Below are 15,358 nucleotides of genomic sequence, written 5' to 3'. Positions count from 1 at the left end.
ATAAAACATAAATGTCCTGTTTTTGGCAACAAACACCAAGGATCTATACTGATTTCTAAGCAAGTTCAACTTTTTCTTTGTTTTCTTAGTAAACTCCATCCAGTATCCTGTTTCAGCCGTCTGTCACATACACAAACATGTTTCTGCCAATTCTGACAAGTTACCATTTGAGGTGTGTCATTGACTTGTCATTTTGGGGCAGTGGCACGGCTGCCGTCTGCTCCGGGTAAATGAACAGTGTGTTCTTTGTACACTCAGGACAAAGCTGGTGCTGTGAGTCAGCCAGCGGGACCTTGAGGAAGGACACCTGAGCACCAAAACACCTCCCTGCTACCTTTTTAACACAGGCTGTCAGACTTAGAGCTCATCCTTGCAGATCCACAAATGAAAAAAGAAAAAAGATGCGTGGTTATCAGAGACGCTATTGTTGGTGCATTTCAGCACATAAAGTGAGTGCAGTGAAATAGAAAAACCTTGTTGCCACGTTTCCCCGTTTTGAAGGACTTGAGGTAAGCTGTTTGGCCAGACTGTTGACACAGCTGCAGCTAGAAAATACTTCCTCATAGGGACCACTACTGTATCAGAGGTGCGTTACATGAGTGCAGATAACCCAAACACTGCACAGCCCTGTGCTAAACCTTCCCGGAGAGAGAAATCATACATTTTGCTTCTGATTTGAGGTCACACTACAGATTTGACTATTAGCACATACCACTGTTGTTTTACATTGATGCATTTCTAAAATTCCTTTTTTCGTTTGGGTTGCATTCCTGGAAAAACTTTCCCATATGTAGTGGGACGGCGCCGTGTTGTAGAATGTGCAGCTAGGGTTAGAAATACTGCCAGGCCTTTTGTGCACACAGGGTTTCACCAGGATTATCAGCGATGAAGCTAATCCCCCTCATGCAGAATGCCTGCAGCCAGAGTAAAGCTGTGTGTTGTTTATGTCGGGGTGAGCTTTTTTTATGTCAAGAATCCCTCGAAACATTTCTGTATTATAATTCATATATGAAGGTTTGTTTTTCCTCTGACTTTTTTTCTATAGAACTAACAGTCTATGCTGTGCTAGCAGCTCTGTGAGGCTGTACGTAGGTACGCAGGCACAGCGGTGTTAAGAGCAAAATGTTAACGGCAACATGTTGACAATGACAATATTAACATGCTGATGTTTAGCAGTTAATTTTTACCATGTTCACCATCTTAGTTTAGTGTGTTAGCATGCTAACATTTGCTACTTGGCACTAAACACAAAGTACAGCTGAGGCTGATTGGAATGTCATTAGTTTTGCAGGTATTTGGTCATAAACCAAAATATAGGAGAAATTAAAACTTTTACTTGATGATGGCGCTAGAGGAAACATTTAGAGGATCACCAAAGTGATTACAATTCATCCTGAGGAGAACATGATTGTCTAAACCAAATTTCATGGCAATCCATCTAATAGTTGTTGAGACATTTCACTCAAAACCACAAATGTCAACCTCATTGTGGTGCTGGATGAAAAGTCAGGGGATCGCAGTCAGTAGGTTTCGTTGTCTCTGCACCATAAATGTCTGTACCAAATTTCATGGAAAAACTGGACCAAAGTGGCGGACTGACCGACATTGCCATCAATAGAGCCATGGCTCTTGGCAAAAATGACCCTTTTGCCGTTAATGTTGTGAAATTTAACTGTGAACTGAGCTGAGAACACCAACAGCAAAAGTTTGGGATTTTGGAGCACTAATTTAGAATAGCACCAGGAAATTTCCTTAGAACCCACGGGAGTCCTCAGGCCGTACTTTGGGAACCACTGGGTCATGTGAAATGTTTCAAAAGTATCAAACTGTATCAAAAATAGTCTCCCTCCCTTGAGCTTCTTTTCTTTAAGTATTTGTCATGTGCCTCGCTTAATCTATCTTTCCCTCAATCTGCAAGGAAAGGGCCCCTCAGGAAACGCCTGCTGGAGGTAACGCAGGGCTTCAGGATTTCCAAAGGAAAAGGTGTTGAGAGAAACCTAATCCAGCAGCGCGGCTGTGAGGAGAAAACGGACCCCTCAGCCTCCTCAGTGCTCACATACCTGACATACTTAAGAGATTCTCTGAGCTGAACTACACAAGCTGATACCAAACACTGATCATCTTAACCGCGACCTAAATTAAATCTCATCATAAATGAATGCAACCTCTTTTTGATACAATGTGAAAAATAAACATTTTATATTGTTGCCAGTAATCGTGTTAGTGTCAAAGCCTGTAGTGTACCTCAATAGTACATAGACTACACAGACTACACGCAGTCAGTGGTAGCGGAAGTATTCAGATCCTTTACTTACAATAAGTAAAAGTAGTAATAAAGTAAAAGTCTTGCATTGAAAATATATTACTTAACGCTGCACATATCAATACTTTAACATTACCAATGGCTCAAATGACTATATGTAATGTGAAAGTGGTCACTACAAAGAAGCAGTTTTAGCAGCTTTCAGTTCATTTATTTGGTTTTACACAAATCTGTCACTTAGTCACTCAGTTGATGTGACTTTGCCACTTTAAACACGATTACAACATCTGGTTAACTTAAGTTTGACAAGACTGATCCACCCATACATCTTTATTATATCCACATTATGATGTCACCCCATGAATGGAGTATCATCTGCTCTGTCCTTCAGATAACAAAAACCTCTGTGGAATGGAATCTATTGTGATAATGATAAAACCATTATCATAAGACTAAGACTGAATCACTGAGGCTATTAAAACTGATGTTTGTGTTCATTCTACTGTCTGTGTACACATCTATTCTTTCAGAATAATATTAGCAGCCTTGTAAGTGTATGGTAGGCTTTATGTGTTTGAATAAAAGTCTTGGCTTCTATGAAGAGCGACTGTGACTCTCCCAGGGATAAAGTCACAGCGTGGGCCTCTGGTGAGATAACATGCCCCACCACACACCTGGTATCTCATGCCAGACCGAGCAGCTGCTGTGTTTCCACACCACGTTACCATGGATGTGGCTTGCAAACATTGAGGTCTGTGGGGACCAAAGTCTCACAGTCCTTCTCTTCCATATACTAAACACACATCTCCTCATCTGTCAGTGAATGGGTCAAATAGAAATTGGCCGGGTATGGTACGGATTCGTTGAACCACAGTCACACAAAGAAAGACTACATCAAAGAGGGTTTACTAAAACTCAGGAACATAAAGGAGCCGTTTCACTCACGAAATCTGCTTTATGATTGTAAAGCTCTTTCAGTGCTGTGAGGCATTCTCAAAATCTAGATCAGTGAAAGTACCTCGAGGAAAAAACATTGTTTGAACCTTTAATAATGGTTTCTGCTTACGTTATGTAACCTACTGTAAATATGACTCCAGCTTCAATACAAGTGTATGGGAAACACATCAGTTTCCTCTACCAGAGGTGGGACCAAGTCATTGTTTTGCAAATCACAAGTAAGTATCAAGTTTTGGCTATGAAGTCCTGAATCAAGACCAACAAGTCTAAACTTTGTGATTCAAGTCATTAATGCACCCTTCACAAAACTGAATTTTATGTTGTTTTTCATAAAACAGATTTTTAAACAGATAGGACGGCGTAGTCCCTCATTCGTCCAGGAGTGTTCTATCGTAGAAAAGGTTTCAGTCGTAGTCATCTGGACACTGTTTTCAGAATCAAGACGTTTCGGCTCCCATCCGGAAGTCATTCTCTATTGTGAAAAATGGGACGGGAACTCAGAAATTTAAGCTACTCTGTGTTACATAAGCCCTGCCCTCAGGAAGGAGTCTTCCTGAGTATCTGCTGATTACCCTGCCTAGTTTCACCTGAAACTGACCTAATTGTTTCCATGATGGCCCAGTAATCAGTAATCAGGCCTATTGTTTTCTGGCTGCACCTCCCTCATCACTGTTAAGTACCTGATTAGCATGTGACTGGAATGACCAAGTTGCTAATACACTGTGGTAAACTTTGGGCAGATTGAATCTCAGACCACCATTTCTGTTCAAAGAGGGGTTTTCTTTTTTCACAAAAATGGCTTCCTTGACACCCCTTTCAAACCAACTCTTCTCTCTACTTAGAATCTTCACTTCGCTGTCTTCAAATGTGTGGTTTGCAGACGACACGCAATCCTGAGTTGGCGTGTCGTCTGTGCTTATGCTAACTCAGGATTGCAGAGCGCAGTGCATTTGCATCTAAAAGCTACAAACTACGACATCTACGACAGATAACAGATAGTATAGGAGATGTACAGACATAATGAATGCATTTTTTAAATGTGTATATATTACTTTGAAATAAAACTTAGAACATTTAAAAGCAAACTGATCAGTTGTGCCTTGGTGTGTTATTCCTGAGACACAATTACTGTACAGTCATTTGTAATTTCCAAGCTGAATGTTTTGCATGTTGCCACTTGCTTTTTGTTGACCACAGCATCATCATCTGTTGTCTGTCTGCTGGTCAGCACTGCCAAACGCACCTTTGCCTCTTGCTTGCGCAGTGTGATTGGCTAATTTGCTGTAACACCTTTTTATAACATATAATCTTTGGGTTTGGAGAGGTTATGAAGTCATTCGAATTGATGAGGCATAAGTCCAACTGAAGTAATGAGTCATTGGTGTTCAAGTCAAACCCAAGTTGCAAGTCTTTCTGGATTTTGTCAAGTCATCAGATTCATGGCTTGAGTCTGACGCACGTCCCAGTCATGTGACTCAGGTCCACGCCTCTGTCCTCTGCAGTACTTCTGATCATGACCCCAGCCATTGCATCACCAACAGACAAGGCAAAAACATGGCAAATGACAAGTGACATTAAATAGAGAATCTTCTCTTTCCCGCTGCTTTTGTTTACGGTTTTAACAGCAATTCAGAGGAAGAAGGGATAATTGTGAGGATAAAATGTATAACATAGGCCTAGGAAATTGTAAACACACAACAAATAGGCCCTCGTCGTGTTTTGATCTGCGCAGCTGAATAGAAATTGTGTTGTTCGCTCTCAGATACTGATGACACAGCCATGACTAGGTACATGCAGTCTCTCAGGTGCAAACAGTATAGTTCAGTTAGCTGGGCCTGTTAAGTGGTGCATGGCAACAATACAAAATAAACATGAACCTAAGTTACAGTGACTTCTTCTGACTCTCACTATCAAATAATAAATTATTTATTAAAGGACAAATAATATGTATTATGTGTACTATAATATTCATAAATGTTAAGTTATGCATAGATACATTGTCCTTATTGGCGTTTCATTTCTCACTATAATTTATAGCTTGGTGTGATATTTGTGGGAGCTTTATTGTAAAATATCGACACCTGCTGGACAGATATCGGAAATGCAACACGTCTTTTGTGAGCTGCCCAGAAACTATTCTACGCTTTCCATTGGATTAAATTTAGAAGGGTGCTATTTGATTGGTCACATTTTTTTCTGTCGGCCAATCAACGTTTTTGTTTACAACCTCACACAAAGGTCATAGTTCAGGAAAATATGAAGTGACGCAACTAGCTTGCAAGGCAGGTAAAGCCGTGGAAATAACGCCCAGGAGGGAGCTACTTTATGAAATATACAGTTCAAACAAAATGAATTATAAAGAAACATAACCAAGCTTCGTATTTTCTCCGACGATGCTGTGTTTGGGTGCAAATGTGGTGAGGTCGTCAATGTCTTTACGAAAGGTTGGTAGCTAAGCTAACTGTGGCGTAAAGCTAACGGTACAGATGCTACTAAACTAGCATACGTTATTCTCAACACTAGCAGACCTGACAGGTTGATTTTGACCCAACCTTTCCCTCGTTCATACTTGTTAGTAATATTTGCAGAAAATACACCGTATTGTTTCTACTATTTTAACAGCGGGAAGTGTACATTATGTTTCATTTCTTAAAAAAAAGAGTAACGGTACATGTAACGTCAGTTAACGTTACCCTCAGAAGATTTGGAGAGTTTAGCCAAGCTTTGTGCCAAAGCTCGAGAGAGACAAGAGCTTCTTAGTCCACTAAAGTTTTTGAGTTTTTGAGTTTGCTACCATTGGATGTTTACACCTTGTCCTTTACTGATGACATTCAGATTAGACTCTCTGTTATCGCTTACCTCAGTTTGTATCTGTCAACGTGTTCCGGCGTGTTTTAAGACTTCTGCAGCGATAACTACGGCGAAATTTAAGCATCAATGCAACGTGTCAGTCGTTAAAACGATATTTAGTTTTAATTTAATATATGTATCTGTACTGAGCTGTACACATCAGACCTCTCTCACAGTGCACATTTTGACTTGTGTTAGTGTTGCTAATGATAATAATAATAATAATAATGACTGCGTTCCATTTAGGTGTGTCAGTGCCCGTTTATTGGTCCTGCTTGCCCACTTGTATATGGTACTGGGACACCTAAATGGAACAGAGCCATACTGTTTACAGCTGTGGTTTTCCTGCTTTGACAAGTCAAACTGTCTGTAGTGAAAAGGGTTGTTGACATGCACAGATAACAAGGTGCACTGCAAAATTCTTAGTTTGCTGTTTCTATCAATAAGAAATACTAGAACAGAAGAATACAAACAGAGGGAATCGAGATGTTTTCAAAGTTTTAATATGATTAATCCTGTAACATGCTGTTTTTCAGCTGTGCATCCTCTCCCTGCTAAACCTGAGACATCGGTTCTATCATTCCCCTCTGCGGTCGTGGAGTGGAGGTCAACACGGCTGTATCGGACGCTGCCTCTCTACTGGACCAGATTCACCTGCTCCTCCCACACTAACTGACTCCTGTGAGTGCACTGACCCAGAACCCAGCCACAGTACCTCTGCCTGGTCTCCTGACCAGGGTCCACCGCCTGCTCCCACCCACTGCTGCATGAGTGGCTGTCATAACTGCGTGTGGATCGAACATGCAGAGCAGCTGCTGGCGTACTACCACGATGGAGGCGACCGGGCGCTCGCCGCTATTGAGGAGAATGTCCTCGACGAGAATCTTAAAACCTACCTAAAGATGGAGATCAGACTCTTGAAAAAGACGTGACTGATGTTTTTACTGTCAGTGGCTTCGACCACAGTGTTGACATAGAATAAGTGTTATGAGCGTTCTTAGTAAGAATCTTTTCACTGACTGAGCGTAAGCACTTTATAACACACTCAAGGCACTGATTTTACCTCCAGCTTTTCAATTCCTCCTCCTGTGGGTCACACATTTCATGTCTGCAGAACATTTCAGACAACTGCCACAAGCTACCTGGTCGGCAGGTGAAAAGTAAAGGTAGCTGTTGGCTGAAGGAGTCCACCTGTCCTGCCTGATAGACAAAACATTCAGCTGTAGCTAATGATAAAACAGTTAAAGAATAATTCCAGTTTATTACAATTTGGATGTTATTATGGTAGCTTTGTCCATAATTTCTATCATTTATGAGAACATTGTACTCAACAAAGTAATTGCTGAGACCTGGGAACAAGTGACATCACTGCAACGAAGTCTGACATGCAAGGAACACGAGGAGTCAGACAGATCGTACAGGCTGTACACAAACCAACAGGTTATTCAGATGATCAAAACCACTTTATTTGGAGGTAAAACTGAAAGTGAGCACACCTGAACTGTTTGTAATAATCCCTCATTGCACAGGAAAATTATGATCAGTGTGGTAAGTTGAGGCAGAATGTCTCTCTCTAAACTGTGATGGATGTTTACAACGGACAGTTTAGGGAATATTGTTACAATCTGACTGCATTTTCTCTTCCAAATAAGTTTGGCTAACCTGGAGGTTTGTTTCCAACATGTCCGACTGTTCCTGTTTCTTGACCTATTAGACTTCTTTCTAGTGATGTCTGGTGTTCCCAGATCACAGCAATTCACTTTGTGAGTACAGCGTGATTATTACTGATGGGAATAATGCCAAACGTTAGAGAAATCAGACCTAGGTTGTTTGAAACTGGAATTCAGGAATGCCTGAATTGTTGTCACATTAGTCTTTGCTTTATTTCGTGAATTGCTTGAAGTGGTGGGTTTCTGATAGTGTGTGTTTAGTAAGTGATTGCAGGTATTGCAGTTGTTAGTGTAAGACAATTTACATGGCAGGTAATGTCTTTGGGCATCATTAGAAAATTTTTACTTTTATTTTCTTCTTTTTTCTGTGTAGTCCATTGATTCACTGTCATGTTCGTTTAGTCATGAAACACCTTTGTTGTTTTTATCAGTTTGAAGTTTGAACTGAAGTGTTAAAAGTATATTTTTATGTGTTTACTGATCATTTGATTCATTCTATTTAAGACTATTTAAATTATGTATTTGAAATTTATTTTTAAGGGTTTGTTAAATAAATGTTCTTTTATTTTCTTGAGACCTGTTTTCCTCGACATCGCTTCAGCTCATTAAGGCCACTAGGGAGTGCCAGATAGACATAAAACTGCCTATCTGCTCTCATGAGGATAAAATATTTTGGTTGATCCTCTTAACTTGTTCATTTCATCATCATGTGGATTTATCCGACATGCCCAACCAGTTCCTTTTCAGGAAGCGTTTGAAGTGTCAGACTGTATTTACTATAGTAAAAATAGAGTAGTGGTTTTCAGGCAGAAAACAAAATCTTTCAGCACGTTCAAGAATTGGTTTCCTTTAAGAGATCAAGGCTCCCAACCTAATAATTGTACAAACAACTAATATGTGTAAACAAGACATTGACTGTCTAAATGTACATTTTGTAATTTAAAATGTATGATGAATGAAGGAGGCTTCTTTCAGACCAGAATTCATGGACTGATGTATCATGTCAGAAAAGAAGCAGAGCACGTTCAGATCTGCCATTTTACAATGATGCCTTTCAGTCAGCGGAGGTGAATACAGCCTGGTGCCTGAGCATCTCACAGTCTCTCAGGGCCACGTTCTGAGGTGATGGTGACCCTGATCTCCCTGACTGAGTCAGCAGTAGTCTGGTAATAGTGATGCACTCTAAGTCCTGATTACACAGGTGCCAGTGGGCAGCTCCAGCCTGCATATTCTTTGATCTGGGTTATGCAGGGGATTACAAATGAGGTGTTTCTCTGATCGTACAGAGAACGCTGTACCCAGTGACTGATGTGATGGAAATAGACAGATTATCGATGCCACCGCTGCAATGTGTCACTTCGCGTCACGGCAGTGTGCAATATTCTGAACACGAGTCAAACGTAGACACAGGGTCAACTCAGTTACTGAGGTGATTAAAGTTTTGAAATGTTTGCACTGATATACATGTCTATAATTGTTATTTCTTCATGACATTTAATTAATTTACTGCATAGACAGTATAATTACCCGTCCTGATGTCAATTGATGTTTTCTTTATGTTGGCAGCCTACCTAAAAATCCGTTAATGGGGTATTCGAGATAATAGAAATACCATATAGCTCTTGCACAGATTTGAACCCTTTGCCAGTCATACGAGTGATCATTCACTCATTCACTCAAGACACAACCCTAAATACCATTCACTCAATAATCGTGTACAAAGAGCCGGGCCCTCGTGCCTTCCTGCTGAGAGCTTAGGGGTCATCAGGAGCAGCCGGACACTGCACATGTCCTGGGATAACTGCGATAAACTGATTTTATTTGTGTAACTAAGGTGAGCATTTTTAACTTTACATTCACCACACGATGCACTGAAATGTCGGAGCATCACTACAGGTTGTCTTATGAATGAAGGTGAAAATTACTTGAAAAGTAGAATTCACAACATTATTTTTTTTAATGTACAGCTCTGTTTCATTTGTGATTGTCAACTCTCATTTCCTCAAGCTGAACAGCAGAGAGACCGCCTGTAGTGACTGAGAAGATAATCTCGCCACAAGGTACATTTAGTAGCTGTTCTGGAGCTTTCATGACATGGTTTTCATTAGCAGACGAACAGTGACTTGTGGTAGGACTGTTTTCTTAAATGAACACTGAAGCTCACTAAGCCAACATGGAAGAGAAGTCCTTGAAATGCTCAGACTTCCACGACAACTGGGTAAACTCCATTTGCCGATGAAGATCATGTGATATGATCGAAAACACCACAGCAGCTACTAAATGGACCTTGTGGTGAGATTGTTTCGTCATATCAGATTCAGTGAACAACATCCAAATAGTGTCACATGATGAAATGATCAGTTCAAGTCTTCATCTTAGTTCTACACGAGGGAGACGTTTCCTATGCTTGTGGATGTGGGTTTGGATGGCACAATGTAAACTCTGTTTTAGATAAAGGGGCGCTCTTTATTTCCACATTAAGGTCACTTTCCTCATCATGAGGAGAACTACTAGACTGCGAAAACATTTCTTTAATGCCTTCAATGATGACTAGTCCTTTCTGATGAAAAACCTGTCTTGAACAAACTGGAGGAGTGGAGCCTGAAAGACGTGGGCATGTATCAGGCATCTCTAATGAGAGATGCTGTCGAGTTGGATTATGGGAATTGTATGTTGTTTTTGGGGAGGTTTGACCCATACAAAGTCAGGATAGCTCAGTCTTTGCTGCAGTAATTTTGAGCATGTTTTTTTTTTATATCTGTCTCTTGCAAGTATCCCAACTAAGTACAATACTAAATCATTGGATTATCTCTTTAGGGCAAAAGGACGCTGTGGGTCTATCCACCTAAATTAACTAACAAGAAGTCCTGATTAGCAGTGTAGTGATTCATTTTAGGTGTGGAGGCTGGTGTTGGATTATTGCTCTGCTAAATGGAGGGCACTCTCACTGCAGGGAATTACACTGAAACGCACATTAAGATGATCTAAGAGACTTTTGCAGGATGGAGGATTGAAGGGTTTTGCCTGAAACAGATGGTGAGATGATTGCATAACGAAGAGGGAGTGGGCTACTAGGCCTCTCAGGAAGCATCCATAATCTGCATCAACATATTCCAATCCCAACTGTATTATCTCATGTATCCTATTGTCTCCAATCAGATGTTTGATTAGCACTGCTTAGTGTTTTCTTGAATATTCTGGAGACATACTGTACATTACAGTAGGCCTATATCATACTTTGGATATCTAAATTCAAAATCAACAGCTTACGTCCTGTTTTTCTTTCTTTTTTATGTTTTAATGCATTATGTAAAGCACTTTGAATTCCCTCTGTGTATTAAATGTGCTATACAAATAAACTTGCCTTGCCTTAGTTTCATCACAAATTTTGTATAATGTCAAAACTGGATAAACGCAGAAGGTATGTAAAATTATAATTTATTGTAATGGTTTTCAAATCACAAAATTGTATCCAGAATCTACACTAAATCTTTGAAAACAGACGTATATCTAAAATGATTCTACAAATCTAAACTACGTAATGCATATCACATCATCATGACATTACAAAAAATGATTTTGGACATCCACACGGCCTCACTCTCTTCGACCCAAACCCCATACATGTGAACTGTTGACATTAGAGCAGGGAGGTGGTGCGTTCATAATCTTGTGCGGGGCTCAGCATATAAGAGGTGACCTAAGCCCCGACTGGCCTCACAGCAAGCCTAGCATAGAACTCCACTCATCTGCTAGACAGACCAGTGCTGCGCTCACACCCACTCGTCTGGCTGTTCTTCACCCAAGCAGCCGGTGAGTAGACCCACCGCTACATCACCACCATCAAACAATGCTAGTATTGAGATACTTGGGATTTATTATAGTGGTAGTAAACAGGGACAGGGGAAGATTGACGTTGCTATTCTGGAGCTGCATGGAAGTCAATGGATATTATGGATGTTACTATTATTTTTTACAGTTTCTTTTAAAATTTTAGCTGATCATATAATATGAGTGAACATATGAAAATAAGTTGCAGATAACACAAGATTTATTCCAAAAAAAGCAGATAGATTGTTTGAGCCCTCTGACCAAACTATAGTGCAGTGAAGATCAATCTGAAAACAATACTTGTAGGAAATAAGGAATCAATTCTTTAACGAAAGCAGATCTATAACATAATGCATTGGTCCATTTGGTACGATAAATTAGTGCCATAGATTAGACTACTGTGTTAATATTATTTGGGGGTGTGTTTTTGTTTTTTACACCAAGTGAAGTGTTTCAGGAGAATATAATAAAATGGATTTTAATTAAATACATTGTGTAGTAAGTAGAGGACGCAGGTCCTTGTTTATTTTGTTTATCAGGATTTTTTGTTCTCCTTTGTACAATTGTGGGAGATTTATCAATCCGGTGTGCTGTGGATTGTCTGTAGTTACGGTTTGGTAAAAGAGATTAGAGCTTAAATTAGAGATTCAATGATTAGAGCGGGGTATTGTTTGAAATGTTTCGACAGTGTACAGATGATGTGAGGATTTGCCAAAGCACAATCAGCTGTACAAAAATGTTTTCTGGATAGAACCATCAAATCAAAGAATTCGATGCCAACTTGGCACCAAGAAAGTATTACGGTTCAATAACTAGCCCTATAAAGGATTTGCTAATTCTTTAAGATCAACAATGCAGCTTATTTTCAATATGCAGAATCTTAATTCTAGAGCTTCAAAGATATTTAAGAGTGAATAAGTGGTTGCAGCATCACCATCTTCAGATAAAATGGTTCATCACTGGACATGAAAAGGCTGGATTTCCTACCAGAGTGACTACACACGTCAACACTTTTATAGTTATATTTTGATATGAAACTACTGTATAATCTAAATATATACTATATATATATCTAAATATATATCTTTTGCATGAACAAAGTTTGTTAGGTTATGATGGCTGAATTATGCACAATCATATTATTATTAAACCACAATAACCACTTTAATGGTTGAGACTTGCTCAGGACTGTCATTGTCATTGGGACGCGGTGAGCGGATTGATCATTTAGACCCTCAGTGCGTGTTCAGCATATCTGCTGTGTTGTCCTTGCTCTAACGAGATTACATGCGGACGGCCAGCTTGAAACAGAGAGGGGGGAGTACTTATTAACTTGAGCCAGGGATTATGGGAAAATTGGGTCATCCTCACAGAACACGCTGTAAGGTAGTCCATCTCAGACATTCAGTCACTTGAAATATGAGTGTAAATCCTGCCTGCTGCTTGTCAGATCGGTAAGAAGATTAAGGCCTGTAATGTCAGTCAGAGGTGACAGAGGCTGCATGCTTTCTGTAACATGAAATTACTGGTTAAATAGAGCATCTTAGATAATACCGTATTGCACACAAAAAGGCATTTAGAGAGACTAAACAGGTGAAAGTGGATAAATTATCTGCCTTATTTTTTTTCTCCTTTCCAAAACGAAAAGATATCATCACGACGACTACACTTCAGAGAGGTGTCTCTCTAAAGCCAACGGCCTGCACACAGGTATCATAACTGCTCACAATGAATCTTGAGGCGCCCAAAGCTGAGATCAAGTCGGCCACCCGTGTCTCCGGAGGCCCTGCCACCCCACGCAAGGGACCACCCAAGTTCAAGCAGAGGCAGACGCGTCAGTTCAAGAGCAAGCCTCCGAAGAAGGGAATCCAGGGGTATGCCTTGAATGATGCACATTTTTTCTTTAGAGGTTTAGAAATAATGCCAAGTTATGGTGTGTTATTTGTTTTTTTTGTTGCAGATTTGGTGATGATATCCCTGGAATGGAGGGCTTAGGCACAGGTGAGTTCACTTTAGGTTTTAAAATGCATTTCATATCAGTTTCTGTGATCTGCAGGGGCCTGAACAACCTCATGTCTCTGTCTTTTTTGTAGACATCACTGTCATTTGCCCCTGGGAGGCCTTCAATCACCTGGAGCTGCATGAGCTGGCCCAGTACGGCATCATCTGAGCCTTTCTGCATCTCCCGGCAATCCTCTGAGGATTACAGGCCATGTCCATGCACTTCAAACCATCAGCCCCAGGCTCCATCTCTTAACTTTCAATGGAACTATTCCAAACAAACTACCATAATGAACTGTAACAAATACAAAAAAATGGGAAAAGAGAAAAAACATCTGCAAAAAAATTACTTTCTGTCCTCTTTCTCTGGATTCTTCTTCTGATTCTGCAGTTCACACACAACATCTGCTCATGTTTAGGATCTTTTGATTTGATTGTCACAACTTCACTAGATCTGCGCTGTTACTCTAAACTACCAGCAGCCTTTTCTCTTTTCTTGCTGTCCTACTTTTTTCTCCTTTCCTCTTCTTTTCTATTCTTCTCACAGACAAAACATGAAACTTACGCAAGCAAGGCAGCCTCAAATTGAGTTTAAGTGACAAACCCGTGAAGTGGGTGGGTTCCCATTTCATGTGCTTCGGCGCCTCTTTCGCCATCTCAGAGGCTTGTCCATCAACACCGAACATAAAATACAAAACCTGAATTCTGTAGAGACTGGACACCAGCTTGCCATTGCTGAGCGTAACCTTTCAGTGGGATAACGTTAATCATTCGTCATCAGATATCCCTCTCTTCCCTCTGTTTTGACCAACCTTTAACTTACTTCAACACACCAGTGTGTGATTTGGCAGGGCAGTAGTGTGTATCGTTCATCATTTGCCCAAACTGACAACTCATCTTAGCCGAAGAGATACAGCATCTTCCATCATTATGTTAGCTTGTGTTAACATTAGTTTCACATCTCTTCTTATTTGTATATCTCCCTTGTATATTAATGTATATGAAAATATGTATTTTATGTATGCATGTTTATTTCTCATACTTTCACACGACCTGTGTGTTGATATTTGTGTTTTCAAGCACATTATTTTAGCTCTCTTTTGTTGTTATCTTGTAGATTAGGACATTTGACATTTTTCCTCATTGTCCTTCATCTTTCATCCGTCATTCAGAGTTACATTTATTTGTTTCTGATTTCACTGTTGTTTCATCTCCATTGTCCTCTTCATCATCGTAATATAATTATGTAATCCTGACTTTATCTTTTAGAGCATTATTCTAATCAACAAGAAGTAACAAAGAACTTTTTCCTGATGATATAAAGCTGGTAATGGAAGAGTTGGTGGATTTTTCTTCAAATTTCGTCTCCAGTCTTGCACTGTAGCAGTGAGGGATGGCAGAGGGATGAGTGGGATGGATGTTCAGTACACACCGAGGTCTGAAGAGATGTGTAATGGAGCTTTGACTTCTCTACAGGATTAGGTAAAAAATAAATAAAACATAAAAAGAGGAAAATAGAAATGGAGATTTATTTATTCTCACCAAAATTGTTCCTTGGATTATGAATCTGTAGTTTGATATTGCTCTTTATTTCAGTCTTGAAGTTTAAATAAATGTACAATACATGTATATATACACTCTATACACACACATGCATACACACATAGCTGACATGCATGTATATACTGTATACAAACAACATTTTGGGTTTGATAATTAGTGCTTTCATACGGTATTTCATCAAAAGTCGGGTTGGGTGAAATGATCTCTTAGAGGAAGAATATAA

At 39.8% G+C, this 15,358-nt stretch overlaps 2 protein-coding genes across 3 annotated transcripts; both read left to right on the top strand.

Moving 5' to 3' along the window:
• The first annotated feature begins 5,445 nt into the window (after window positions 1-5,445).
• On the top strand, window positions 5,446-8,314 carry oxld1 (oxidoreductase-like domain containing 1). Of its 2 annotated transcripts, none has more exons than XM_044179602.1 (2): window positions 5,446-5,637; window positions 6,607-8,314. In XM_044179602.1, the coding sequence occupies exons 1-2, from the start codon at window positions 5,614-5,616 to the stop codon at window positions 7,000-7,002; spliced, it is 420 nt and encodes a 139-aa protein (XP_044035537.1). In that variant the 5' UTR covers window positions 5,446-5,613; the 3' UTR covers window positions 7,003-8,314. The 2 variants fall into 2 exon arrangements, with proteins under 2 accessions (XP_044035537.1, XP_044035536.1); XM_044179601.1 differs by having other exon boundaries at window positions 5,450-5,664.
• Window positions 8,315-11,420: 3,106 nt separating this feature from the next.
• On the top strand, window positions 11,421-15,093 carry pde6gb (phosphodiesterase 6G, cGMP-specific, rod, gamma, paralog b). The gene is made up of 4 exons (XM_044179603.1): window positions 11,421-11,553; window positions 13,220-13,445; window positions 13,532-13,572; window positions 13,665-15,093. The coding sequence occupies exons 2-4, from the start codon at window positions 13,300-13,302 to the stop codon at window positions 13,739-13,741; spliced, it is 264 nt and encodes an 87-aa protein (XP_044035538.1). The 5' UTR covers window positions 11,421-11,553; window positions 13,220-13,299; the 3' UTR covers window positions 13,742-15,093.
• The last annotated feature ends 265 nt before the right edge of the window (window positions 15,094-15,358 follow it).

This window comes from Siniperca chuatsi, linkage group LG20 (assembly GCF_020085105.1).
Source record: "Siniperca chuatsi isolate FFG_IHB_CAS linkage group LG20, ASM2008510v1, whole genome shotgun sequence".
NCBI classification, from domain to species: Eukaryota; Metazoa; Chordata; class Actinopteri; order Centrarchiformes; family Sinipercidae; genus Siniperca; species Siniperca chuatsi.
The sequence above is the reverse complement of the archived record's forward strand: the minus strand, read 5'-3'. Positions and strand labels throughout refer to the sequence as shown.